At 56.3% G+C, this 14,385-nt stretch overlaps 1 protein-coding gene across 1 annotated transcript; it reads right to left on the minus strand.

Moving 5' to 3' along the window:
- Nucleotides 1-1,647: 1,647 nt before the first annotated feature.
- LOC116953553 (growth arrest-specific protein 1-like) lies at nt 1,648-6,384 on the minus strand. The gene has a single exon (XM_032973855.2). The coding sequence runs from the start codon at nt 5,880-5,882 to the stop codon at nt 4,737-4,739; it is 1,146 nt and encodes a 381-aa protein (XP_032829746.1). The 5' UTR covers nt 5,883-6,384; the 3' UTR covers nt 1,648-4,736.
- Nucleotides 6,385-14,385: the final 8,001 nt, after the last annotated feature.

Here is a 14,385-nt window from a genome sequence, read left to right on the forward strand (position 1 = left end):
GTTCGCCTCGGGTGAAGCAGACGGTGCACGTAGTATAATCATTATTGTTGTACTACGATAAAAACAATAAACGCGGCAGTATTTTAAAGTGAACAGTGTTTTTTGTTTTATTTTACCAGGTGAGGCCTCCCAATGAGCTGCTGTGTAGCTCATTTTCAGAAGCGACCTCGCCATCACAAACGATAGCTCCACGAAGTGGGCTTATCGTCATCATCACGTGGAAATGAATAGCAGTCAGATATTCTCTAGACGCGTGATATTAGTTCTAAATGCGGAGGGGAAAAAGCCGGATGACCCGGATAAAAAAATCCTCGCGACCACGGGGAGAGAGAGAGAGAGACGCAACCTCCAAATATACAGCAGGTCGTTAGGGTCAGGATGGAACCCACCGCGACCTCCTGCATACCGGGCGAGGGAGTTAACATCTCCAAGCCACCGCGGCGCGTATTGATAGGGGGCGGCCGCTGGAGGTTCGAACCACGAGGCTCCGCACTCAGCGGCTACAGGTGGGACCCGCGTCGTCACCCCCCAATAGCACCGATGTCCCCGTGTGTTGCATATGCGCATCGATCGATATCTGAATGACATCCACACCATTATCCACCTCCTCCTCCTCCGCCACTCTCTACAAAGAGAGAATCCCCCTGTTTGCGCCATCCGCGTCCGCGAGGCGAGGAGACCCCTTAGGAAATCTCGCGGCGGCAGAGCGACTTTGGACTCTCCCCTCTCTCGACTCTCTCTCTCGTGTGAGTTGACGGGCCCGCGGAAGCAGAAACGACAGAACTACGACCGCAGGTTCCTTCGCCCCCCCCCCCCCCCTTTCCGACGCGCCCTGCCACACGAGAGTAATGTTTCGTCACATAACGAGTCAAAGCGATATCTTTATTTTTTGGAATTCTCAAAAGCCGGACCAATTATTGGCCAACATAAGTGCGGAACTTAACGTGTGATGTGATCCATGGGGGGAGGGGGGAAGGGAGATTTCTTTGTGTCGTCATCGGTGGCCAGGCTGAGGTCATCATCAACTCACAAACTTCCGCTTGTCCGTCTGTCTGCCTGCCCGTCTGTTCGCTCGTTTGTACGTCCGCCTGTGTGTCTGTAGGCTCCGTCCGTCTGTCTGCCTGTCCGTCTATCCGGTCCGTCTGTCCGTCTGTGTATCCATCCGTCCGTCTGTCTGCCTGTCCGTCTATCCGGTCCGTCTGTCTATCCGTCTGTCCGTCTGTCTATCCGTCTGTCTGTCTGTCTGCCTGTCCGTCTGTGTGTCCATCCGTCTGTCTGCCTGTCTGGTTCCCCGATCCCCCCGCCCCCCGCACGTCGCTCCGTCTGTACCGGGCAGCCAGGGGCAGACCGCCGGCGCCGGTCGACGCCGCTCCCACGCGGCGTGAAGAAGGCCCCCCACGCGGCGTGAAGAAGGCCCCCCACGCGGCGTGAAGAAGGCCCCCCACGCGGCGTGAAGAAGGCCCCCCACGCGGCGTGAAGAAGGCCCCCCACGCGGCGTGAAGAAGGGTCCCCACGCGGCGTGAAGAAGGCCCCCCACGCGGCGTGAAGAAGGCTCCCCACGCGGCGTGAAGAAGGCCCCCACGCGGCGTGAAGAAGGCCCCCCACGCGGCGAGTCGCCTCGTGGACCCCCCCCCCCCACCCCTCGTGTTAAGTGACCGATCGTCCGATGGTTACAGCCCTCGCTCTGGCCGGCAGAGCCACCACAGCGATCCGAGCTCACACCACCACCCACTACCACCCACCACCACCACCCACCCACCACCACCACCCCACCCACCCCAGCCGCACCATCACGGCCTGGGGCGGCACTGTGGCACACGCGCGGGGGTGGGTGGCCAGCACCACGCCCGGCCGCCTTTGTCTCCCCCAGTGACGATGTTTACTACCCACCGCAGCCGGGCACTCGTTTGAGGCTTAGTCGACCTAGGGGAGGCCCCAGGACCGGTTCAGATAATCGTCACTGGTGGCGTTGACGGTCGTGAGCCGGAATCGAACTCGGGTCGCCGGGTTCGTCGCGCAGCGTAGCGCTAACCGCTCCCCCACCGCTCCCTACTATACACACCGTTCAAAAACAAAGATCCCCCGTGTAGCCTTAACAGACTGTTGGGGCACGTGTTGTTAGCGAGCAGCACCTATGAACGCCGGCACGGCACACGAGGGGTCGGTGGCCAGCACCACGCCCGGCCGCCTTTGTCTCCCCAGTGGCGATGTTTACACACCGCACCGGGTACTCATTTGAGGCTGAGTCGACCTAGGGGGGTCCATGACCGGTTCAAGTAATCGTCACCGGTGTTGGTCGTGAGCCGGAATCGAACTCAGGTAGCCGGGTTCGTCACGCAGCGTAGCGCTACCCGTGACGTTACCGCTCCCCGCTGTACACACACCACACACACAGCCGGATACACACCACTCACACACACAGTCAGACACACACCACACACACACACACAGTCAGACACACACCACTCACACACACACAGTGGGACACACACCACTCACACACACACAGTGGGACACACACCACTCACACACACAGTCAGACACACACCACTCACACACACACAGTGGGACACACACCACTCACACACACACAGTCGGATACACACCACTCACACACACAGTCAGACACACACCACACACACACACACAGTCAGACACACACCACTCACACACACACAGCCGGATACACACCACTCACACACACACAGTCGGATACACACACCACACACACACAGTGGGACACACACCACACACACACACACAGCCGGATACACACCACTCACACACACACAGTCGGATACACACCACTCACACACACACAGCCGGATACACACCACACACTCACACACAGTCAGACACAAACCACTCACACACACAGTGGGACACACACCACTCACACACACACAGCCGGATACACACCACTCACACACACACAGTCGGATACACACACCACACACACACAGTGGGACACACACCACTCACACACACACAGCCGGATACACACCACTCACACACACACAGTGGGACACACACCACACACACACACACCACTCACACACAGTGGGACACACACCACTCACACACAGTCAGACACACACCACTCACACACAGTGGGACACACACCACACACACAAACACACACCACACACACACAGTGGGACACACACCACTCACACACACACCACACACACAGTGGGACACACACCACACACACACACAGTGGGACACACACACCACACACACACCACTCACACACACACCACACACACACAGTGGGACACACACCACTCACACACACACCACACACACCACTCACACACAGTGGGACACACACCACTCACACACACACCACACACACCACTCACACACAGTGGGACACACACCACTCACACACACACCACACACACCACTCACACACAGTGGGACACACACCACTCACACACACACACCACACACACACACAGTGGGACACACACCACACACACACACCACACACACACCACACACACACACACCACTCACACACAGTGGGACACACACCACTCACACACACACACACCACACACACACCACAGACACACACACCACTCACACACAGTGGGACACACACCACACACACACACCACACACACCACACACACACAGTGGGACACACACCACACACACACCACACACACACCACACACACACACCACACACACACCACTCACACAGTGGGACACACACCACTCACACACACACCACACACACACCACACACACACCACACACACACAGTGGGACACACACCACACACACACCACACACACACACCACACACACACCACACACACACCACTCACACAGTGGGACACACACCACTCACACACACACCACACACACACCACACACACACCACACACACACAGTGGGACACACACCACTCACACACCACTCACACACAGTGGGACACACACCACTCAAGCTGTATAATAAATAAAAGCGCGTCGACCGGGGTGCAGCGTGGCACAAGAGCAGCGTTGTCTCTATGTGGTCGTCAAACTCAGCAGCGTGGCACAAGAGCAGCGTTGTCTCTATGTGGTCGTCAAACTCAGCAGCGTGGCCACGAGCAGCGTTGTCTCTATGTGGTCGTCAAACTCAGCAGCGTGACACAAGAGCAGCGTTGTCTCTATGTGGTCGTCAAACTCAGCAGCGTGGCCACGAGCAGCGTTGTCTCTATGTGGTCGTCAAACTCAGCAGCGTGACACAAGAGCAGCGTTGTCTCTATGTGGTCGTCAAACTCAGCAGCGTGGCCACGAGCAGCGTTGTCTCTATGTGGTCGTCAAACTCAGCAGCGTGGCCACGAGCAGCGTTGTCTCTATGTGGTCGTCAAACTCAGCAGCGTGGCCACGAGCAGCGTTGTCTCTATGTGGTCGTCAAACTCAGCAGCGTGGCACAAGAGCAGCGTTGTCTCTATGTGGTCGTCAAACTCAGCAGCGTGGCACAAGAGCAGCGTTGTCTCTATGTGGTCGTCAAACTCAGCAGCGTGACACAAGAGCAGCGTTGTCTCTATGTGGTCGTCAAACTCAGCAGCGTGGCCACGAGCAGCGTTGTCTCTATGTGGTCGTCAAACTCAGCAGCGTGGCACAAGAGCAGCGTTGTCTCTATGTGGTCGTCAAACTCAGCAGCGTGGCCACGAGCAGCGTTGTCTCTATGTGGTCGTCAAACTCAGCAGCGTGGCCACGAGCAGCGTTGTCTCTATGTGGTCGTCAAACTCAGCAGCGTGGCCACGAGCAGCGGCATCACGGCAGCGAGCAGGGCCCCGTGCCGGGACGGGGCCACGGCACCACCCGGCGGACAGTCCACCTGGCGTGCTCCAACACCTCCTCCGTAGCCTCCACCGCCTCTACCACCATCGCCAGGATGACGATGATTAACACCACCACCAACACCACCACCACCACCGCCGCCGTCGTCATCATCGCCATCGTCATCATCATCACCACCACCACCACCGTAGGAGCCAAAGTCCCCGCTGCCGGCCAGGAAGTCCTCTCCGTCGAAGCACAGCTCGGCCATGTTGCGCTTCACCGCCTCGCAGAACGGCCTCTCGATGCCGTCGCAGACGCAGTCGCTGAGCTGGCGGGCGCCCTGCAGGCTCAGCATGCGCTCGATGACCGCGCGGCACTGCGGGGAGCACCGCGCCCCGTTGAAGAGCTGCCCGCAGCCCCGCAGGTACTCGTCCAGCGTCTCGCTGCAGCGCGGCTCCTCCAGGCACCGATGCCTCGCGTCGGTGCAGCCCACTCGACGGCGGCCGCCGCCGCCGTGGTCAGCGGCCGCCGTGAACGTGCGCGGCAGGCAGGGCTCCAGGGCGCTCTTCGTGCGCAGGCAGCGCGGCTCCCTGCCGCAGTCGCAGCTCTCGAGCGCGGGTCCCGAGCGGGTTTGGTTGAGTTGGACCAGCGCCGTGATGCACAGAGTCGGGCAGCGGGACCGCGCGGCCCCGCCGGACCGGTCCCCTCCTCCTCCTCCCCCTCCTCCTCCTCTTCCACCGTGACCCACACCCATCGGGCCTCCGTCGTGCCAGCCGTCGTCCGAACCTCCTCCACCGCCGCGGTGTCCACCGCCGCCGTGTCCACCGCCGCCGTGTCCACCGCCGCCGTGTCTGCCAGCACCTTCCAGAGCTCCACCACCACCGCCGCCTCGCACCGACTCGCAGGCGGAGACGTAGCCGTCGTAGGCGCGCTTGCATTCAGCCTCCTGGCTGCATCGCACAATCGCCTCCCAGCATGGCCTCGCCTGCTGCTGCTGCTGGGAGGAGGACGAGGAGGCGGAGGAGAGGGCGAGTGGCGCCCAGCATAAGAGCAGCAGAGAGAGGAGGACGCGGCACGGGTGGAGAGGATCCATGGCGAGGCCGCGGGCCCGCGGCTGGCCGCCGTCGACGGGAGAGAGGGCGCAGAGAGACGCGGGGAGAGATTTGTTGTGGCTTTGAGTTTGTTGTCGTAGTTGTTGTTGTCGTTTTATCGTCTAGACCTGGGGTCGTTGTCTCCCGGTGTCGTCCTTGACTCGATCGTCGTCCGCGTCTCCGTATCTAGGGATGCGTCCCCGCGTCTTCCTCTGAGCGTGTCTCTGCGTCTTCGTCTTCTTCTTCGTGTCTCGGTGTCTCCACTGTCTGGTGACCTCGTGTCTCGGCTGTCTCCTTACAATCGCAGGCGTCTTTGATTTTCTCCGCGCGTCTCCTGATCTCCTTGGACGTCTCCCTGCGGCGTCTCCTCGCCTCCCTCGACGTCTCTCCCCGCGTCTCCCCCGCGTCTCTCCCTGTGTCTCCTCGCCTCCCTCGTGTCTCCCCGCGGCGTCTCTCCCCGTGTCTCTCCCTGTGTCTCCCCCGCGTCTCCCCGCGGCGTCTCTCCCCGTGCCCCGTGTCTCTCCCTGTGTCTCTCCCTGTGTCTCCCCCGCGTCTCCCCCGTGTCTCCCCGCGGCGTCTCTCCCCGTGTCTCTCCCTGTGTCTCCCCCGCGTCTCCCCGCGGCGTCTCTCCCCGTGTCTCTCCCTGTGTCTCTCCCTGTGTCTCTCCCTGTGTCTCCCCCGCGTCTCTCCCTGTGTCTCCCCCGCGGCGTCTCTCCCTCGCCTCCACGCGACTCTCGATCGATTCCGAGCTCCGTTCACGACCGCTCCATGTCCGCGCGCGCCGCCGTAGACGCGCAGGGATCGCAAAGGAGACGGAACTCACTGGCAGAGCGATGTCGCTTTCACGCTGACGTTCTGTCGTTGAGTAAAACAAACAAAGGCACGGCCGCAGACACTCCTTGGTCTTCAAACGGCGACCTCGATGTCCCCTCGGAGACAGACACCCCTACGAGACTCCTAGGACACCCCTACGAGACTCCCGAGATTGTATCCAGATACATGCCGTGTTGACGCTGCAGCCTGATCTTAAACAGCAGGACCGGGGTGAGGGCGAGCGAGTGGGGGTGAGCAAGAGAGCGAGCGAGTGGGGGTGAGCTGGTGTGCTAGCAGCGAGTGAGTGAGAGGGGGAGGGTGAGTGAGAGAGGGTGAGTCGGGGAGAGAGAGAGGGAGGGTGAGTGAGTGTGAGAGTCGCTGGGGAGAGAGTGAGTGGAAGAGAGAGAGAGAGAGGAGGGGTGGTGTTATGGGGGTGTGGCATTTGGAGAGAGTAAAATGTGCGAGCGTGAGAGAGAGGGAGAGGGGGTGGGGGTGTGGAGAGTTGCGGGGTCGTCGATGGGAGAGGGGGGAGGGAGGCACCAGCAATGGAGAGAGGGGTGGGGAGCGGTGGAGCAGCGGTTAGCGCGCTACGAAGCCGGCCATCCGAGTTCGATTCCCGCTCACGGCCATCACCAGTGACCTGGGCCTCCCCTAGGTCGACTCAGCCTCAAATGAGTTCCTGGTGCGGTGTGTAAACATCGTTACTTGGGAGACGAAGGCGGTCGGGCGTGGTGCTGGCCACCCACCCCCCTCGTGTGCCGTGCCGGCCTTCATAGGTGCTCGCTAACAGCACTTGGCCCAACAGTCTGTTAAGGCTATACGGGGGATCTTTGTCTTTTGAGTCAGAGAGGTGAGTGTAGGTTAGGGTGTGAGTCGAGGAGAGTGTGGCCGAGGGTACTTACGGGAGAGGTGTGGTCGGAACGTCGGACGCGGTAATGCAGGTATAGGCGCAGCCCCTGCAACGTCTCACACGGGACACTGCTGGCGGAAGGGGGCCTCCACTCCAGGGAGCTCCGAACGGTGCTCGCACCCATTAGGGCTGAACGATTAATCGATTTGAAATCGAAATCGGTATTTCAAACAATGCGACTAGCAAATCGCAGAGGCTGCGATTTGTTTGTCATTTGAAAAGTCTTCCTACGTTGTTATTGGAATTGTTTTATTTTTTATTATTGTAATTTATTTAACTTAACAATTGTTCTATGTTTGATTGTTCTATTTCAATTAAAACATTTTCATAAATGCATGTTGGAAGCAATTCATATATTTTAAGTCCCCATCCTTGCATTAGAATATATAGAGCAGTAAATATTTTGATGGTCTCACGTGGTAATGCTCCATCACGTGTTTTAAATCGATTACGCAGTGAACATTTAACTGAAGCTTGACTTGGCAAATCAAATCGCAAATCGCTGTCAGAAAACTCACAATAAGAGATTGTCCCCAGGTCGTTCAGGCCGAGTACCCACACTCTACCCCAAGCACACGCGATGCTTGACGAGATGGAATAACCACGCGCACTCAGTTGTCGGGGGTATTCATCAATCCACTGCTGGATGATAACGACTGCCCCCCCTGCCACCCCTCCTTGCACGCTGGCTGATTCTGTCCATACTTCACCTCGCTGGTTGATTCTGTCCATACTTCACCTCGCTGGCTGATACTGTCCATACTTCACCTCGCTGGTTGATACTGTCCATACTTCACCACGCTGGTTGATACTGTCCATACTTCACCTCGCTGGTTGATACTGTCCATACTTCACCTCGCTGGCTGATTCTGTCCATACTTCACCACGCTGGTTGATACTGTCCATACTTCACCTCGCTGGCTGATACTGTCCATACTTCACCTCGCTGGCTGATACTGTCCATACTTCACCTCGCTGGTTGATACTGTCCATACTTCACCTCGCTGGTTGATTCTGTCCATACTTCCACCTCGCTGGTTGATTCTGTCCATACTTCACCTCGCTGGCTGATACTGTCCATACTTCACCTCGCTGGTTGATACTGTCCATACTTCACCTCGCTGGTTGATACTGTCCATACTTCACCACATAGGCTGATACTGTCCATACTTCACCTCGCTGATTGATACTGTCCATACTTCACCACACTGGCTGATACTGTCCATACTTCACCTCGCTGGCTGATTCTGTCCATACTTCACCTCGCTGGTTGATACTGTCCGTACTTCACCTCGCTGATTGATACTGTCCATACTTCACCTCGCTAGGTGATACTGTCCATACTTCACCTCGCTGGCTGATTCTGTCCATACTTCACCACGCTGGTTGATACTGTCCATACTTCACCTCGCTAGGTGATACTGTCCATACTTCACCTCGCTGGTTGATACTGTCCATACTTCACCTCGCTAGGTGATACTGTCCATACTTCACCTCGCTAGGTGATACTGTCCATACTTCACCTCGCTGGTTGATACTGTCCATACTTCACCTCGCTGGTTGATTCTGTCCATACTTCACCTCGCTGGCTGATACTGTCCATACTTCACCTCGCTGGCTGATTCTGTCCATACTTCACCTCGCTGGCTGATACTGTCCATACTTCACCTCGCTGGTTGATTCTGTCCATACTTCACCTCGCTGGTTGATTCTGTCCATACTTCACCTCGCTGGTTGATTCTGTCCATACTTCACCTCGCTGGTTGATTCTGTCCATACTTCACCTCGCTGGCGCGTGCGTGGGAGATGTGCAGGACAAGAGTGGAGTCTGCAGCAGCAGCAGCAGCCTATAACACCTGTTGTGCACGGTGTTGCTGGCTGCTGGTGGGGGTGGTGGTCACCCATCGAATCGCTTGAGCCACGCTCTAAATCGCCGCTCAACTTCAGCCTCCTCCGAATGGAGGCGTCGCTGGCGATTTGTTGTGGACGATGCCGTTAGCGAGTCCTGGCGTGCCGCGGTGCCTAGGAGATGTTGACTACCTCGCCTGGTACACAGGAGGTCGTGATGGGTTCCATCCTGACCCTGACACCACGGTGGCTAGGAGATGTTGACTACCTCGCCTGGTACACAGGAGGTCGTGATGGGTTCGATCAAGACCCTGATGCCTGCTGTATATTTGGAGTTTGCGTCTCTCTCTCTCTCATCATCATCACGGTGGCTAGGAGATGTTGACTACCTCGCCTGGTATACAGGAGGTCGTGATGGGTTCGATCAAGACCCTGATGCCTGCTGTATATTTGGAGTTTGCGTCTCTCTCTCTCTCATCATCATCACGGTGGCTAGGAGATGTTGACTACCTCGCCTGGTATACAGGAGGTCGTGATGGGTTCGATCAAGACCCTGATGCCTGCTGCTGTATATTTGGAGTTTGCGTGTCTCTCCCTCTCATCATCATCATCATCACGGTGGCTAGGAGATGTTGACTACCTCGCCTGGTACACAAGAGGTCGTGGGTTCGATGCCGACCCTGACGCCTGCTGCTGTATATTTGGAGTTTGCGTGTCTCTCTCTCATCATCACGGTGGCTAGGAGATGTTGACTACCTCGCCTGGTATACAGGAGGTCGTGGGTTCCATCCTGACCCTGACATCACGGTGGCTAGGAGATGTTAACTACCTCGCCTGGTATACAGGAGGTCGTGATGGTTTCGATCCCGCCCCTGACGCCTGCTGCTGTATATTTGAAGTTTGCTTGTCTCTCTCCGTGGTCGCGAGGATTTTTCTCCGGGTCCTGCGGTTCCCCTCCCACCCCCACATTGAGAATCGACACCACCACGCGTCCGGAGTATTTGTCTACTCCTATGAACGACCACGTGATGATGACGATGATGACGATGAGCCCACGTCGTTGAGCTATCGTTTGTGATGGCCAGGTGGCTTCTGCAATGGAGCTACGTAGCCCAGTGGGGCCTTACCTGGTAAAGGAAAACAAACTTTGTATAGTTGAGTTCATTAAGAGATGCACTCCGCTGTCACGCTAACACAAAGCGGAGGAGGATCCCCCCGCGTGCTGCCTGAACAGAGTGTTCTGGGCCAGTGGTGTGAGCAGCGAGTAGCAGCAGCTTTGAAGGCCGTCAAGACACACGAGCGGAGTGGGTGGCCAGCACCACGCCCGGCCGCCTTTGTCTCCCTCGGACCGGTGCAGATATCGCAAAGCGATGTTGGCCGTGAGCGGGACTCGAACTCGGGTGGTTGTTGTTGTTGCTGGGTAGGTGTCCGGACACGGCGCGCTCCCAAAACCTCTCCTTCCACGACCACGGGTGGCCCATAGCGGCCTGTAGCGCACACTCTGTATAGCACGCCACGTTACTCCGCGGAGTGACGCGGAGTTACACGAGGTGACCGGAGGGTAAACATCAGTGGCAGTGATGAGTTACTTCCGCGTTAGTGAGAGAGTGTGAGTGAGAGTGTGATTCGGAGAGTGTGAGAGAGAGAGTCAGAGAGTGTGAGTGTGAGAGTGTGAGTGAGAGTGTAAGTGAGTGTGAGTCAGAGAGCGTGAGAGTGTGAGTGAGAGTGTGAGGCAGAGAGAGAGTGTGAGTGAGAGTGTGAGTGAGAGTGTGAGTCGGAGAGTGAGAGAGAGAGTGAGAGAGATGAGAGTGTGAGTGAGAGTGTGAGACAGAGAGAGTGTGAGTGAGAGTGTGAGTGAGAGTGTGAGTCGGAGAGAGTGAGAGTGTGAGTGTGAGACAGAGAGTCATAGAGAGAGTCAGAGAGAGTGTGAGTGAGAGTGTGAGTGAGAGTGAGAGAGTGTGAGTGAGAGTGTGAGTCAGAGAGTGTGAGAGAGAGTGAGAGAGTGTGAGTGAGAGTGTGAGTCGGAGAGAGTGAGAGTGTGAGTGTGAGACAGAGAGTCATAGAGAGTGTCAGTGAGAGTGTGAGTCGGAGAGTGTGAGAGAGAGTGAGAGAGTGTGAGTGAGAGTGTGAGTCAGAGAGCGTGAGAGAGTGAGAGAGATGAGAGTGTGAGTGAGAGTGTGAGACAGAGTGAGAGAGAGAGAGAGTGTGAGAGTGTGAGTGAGAGTGTGAGACAGAGATAGTGAGAGGGCCAGAGAGAGTGTGAGACAGAGAGTCAGAGAGAGAGAGTCAGAGAGGTGAGAGTGTGAGTGAGAGTGTGAGTGAGAGTGTGAGTGAGAGTGTGAGTGAGAGTGTGAGACAGAGATAGTGAGAGAGTCAGAGAGAGTGTGAGGTGAGAGTGTGAGACAGAGTCAGAGAGAGAGTCAGAGAGGTGAGAGTGAGTGAGAGTGTGAGTGAGAGTGTGAGTGAGAGTGTGAGTGAGAGACAGAGATAGTGAGAGAGTGAGAGTGTGAGAGAGAGTGTGAGTGTGAGTGAGAGTGTGAGTGTGAGACAGAGATAGTGAGAGTCAGAGAGGTGAGAGTGAGTGAGAGTGTGAGTGAGAGTGTGAGTGAGAGTGTGAGTGAGAGTGTGAGTGAGAGTGTGAGACAGAGATAGTGAGAGAGTCAGAGAGAGTGAGAGTGTGAGTGAGAGTGTGAGTGAGAGTGTGAGAGAGAGAGTCAGAGAGTGTCAGTGAGAGTGTGAGAAAGTAAGATAAATAGAATCAGCGGCAGGGAGGGAGGGGGAGGGATTGGCGGACGAAGAGAGGGGGGGGGGGAGAGAGGGTGGGAGGGAGGAGGGGAGGGATGGGGGGAGGGGGTATGGGAGGAGGGGGAGGGGTGGGGAAGGGGGAGGGATGGGGGGAGGGGTGGTGTCACTCATCACTCATCCGCCGGGCACATGCACCTGGAATTCTGCCCCCACCTCACACACAAAGACAAAGGGTCCCCCCCTCCAAGATACTTTTGGGGCAAGTATCCCAAAAAGTATTGGAGGAAGTCGCCACTTGTTGTGAACGCGTGGCCGAGGTGCCGTCTGTTGAGGACGAATTAGGGCTGATCCCAGAGTCTGAGACGATGATCTCTCAGGACGGGTTCGGCATGGACTGTAAGGGTGCCCTGGTGGTCCCCCACCTTCGAGAGAGAGAGAGAGAGCGAGGCCGCACAGACTGTAACAACTACAGGGGCATCTCCCTCCGCAATGTGCCGGGATAGGTCCTGGCAAGGATCTCTCAACATCGCTTATCAAGTCTCGTGCTCTCTGTCCGTCTGTAACAGGAAAAGGTGTAGGGAGCGTTAGCAGGACCTACATCTCTGCCTTATTGACCTGGCCAAGGCCTGTGATACCATCCACAGGCCAGGGTTCTGGGTTGTTCCTCGTGTACGTGGGGTCCCTGACGATCCATCTTGGGTATAGCCAGACTGGATTGTGTGAGGAAAGTTCTGGACTCAAGTCCCATCATCAGTGAGCTCGTCCGGCAGGGGAGGCTGCGTTGGCTGGGTCATGTAGCCCGCATGACCAAACAGCTTCTGTTTGGTCAGATCGAGGGGGCTAAACGGGCGCGGCACGGGCTAGAGAAGAGATGGAGCGATGTGGAACAGGAGGACGTGGAGCTGAGTGGACTTGGCGATGACCGGAACCAGCGGTGTCAAGATCGGCCTCCGTGGAGGAGGAGGCTCGTGAAGGACGCTGCTGGAGGCAGTCGCCCTCCAACAACAGCGGAGGGCGGAGGAGCGACGCTCACAACAACGAGCGGAGCGCCGGGTGGGTAAAACGCAGAAAGTTGCCACGACAGGGAGTACAGGTGGTACATCTGCAGTAATCTCAGTCAGTCGACCCGTGGCACCTGCTGGGTCTATCCCGTGACCTCCTGCCAGCAGCGAGCCGTCGACACTTCAATTGGCCGCGAAGTGCACCCAGCCTGGCACGGGCACCGTCGTGACGTCACCACCGACTTCGTGGCGAACCGGTGGCTGCTGCTGCTGCTGTTGTTGTTGTTGTTGTGGTGTGAGCCGGACGGGTGAGGTAGGAATCCGCGTTGGTGGAGCTTGGAGGGTGTGGGGGTTAGGGGGGGGGGTCACGGGGTGGAGCTGAGAATCGATCTCCGTTACCTGCCCCTCTCTCCCTCCTCTCTCTTTTGTTTACCATCACAGGAAACAAGAAGATCCTCGATGTAGTCGGCACTTTGCTTCGTTCATCATTGTGTTCACCATTGTGTTCACCATTGTGTTCACCATTGTGTTCATCATTGTGTTCACCATTGTGTTCACCATTGTGTTCATCTTTGTGTTCACCATTGTGTTCACCATTGTGTTCATCATTGTGTTCATCATTGTGTTCATCATTGTGTTCATCATTGTGTTTCATCATTGTGTTCATCATTGTGTTTATCATTGTGTTCACCATTGTGTTCATCATTGTGTTAATCATTGTGTTCACCATTGTGTTCATCATTGTGTTCACCATTGTGTACATCATTGTGTTCACCATTGTGTTCACCATTGTGTTCATCATTGTGTTCACCATTGTGTTCATCATTGTGTTCACCATTGTGTTCATCATTGTGTTCATCATTGTGTCCATCATTGTGTCCATCATTGTGTTCACCATTGTGTTCATCATTGTGTTCATCATTGTGTCCATCATTGTGTTCACCATTGTGTTCACCATTGTGTTCATCATTGTGTTCACCATTGTGTTCATCATTGTGTTCATCATTGTGTCCATCATTGTGTCCATCATTGTGTTCACCATTGTGTTCACCATTGTGTTCATCTTTGTGTTCACCATTGTGTTCACCATTGTGTTCATCATTGTGTTCATCATTGTGTTCATCATTGTGTTTATCATTGTGTTCACCATTGTGTTCATCATTGTGTTCATCATTGTGTTCACCATTG

Source organism: Petromyzon marinus, chromosome 52 (genome assembly GCF_048934315.1).
Source record: "Petromyzon marinus isolate PM22_M1 ecotype Great Lakes invasive population chromosome 52, UKy_Petmar_22M1.pri1.0, whole genome shotgun sequence".
NCBI lineage: Eukaryota > Metazoa > Chordata > Hyperoartia > Petromyzontiformes > Petromyzontidae > Petromyzon > Petromyzon marinus.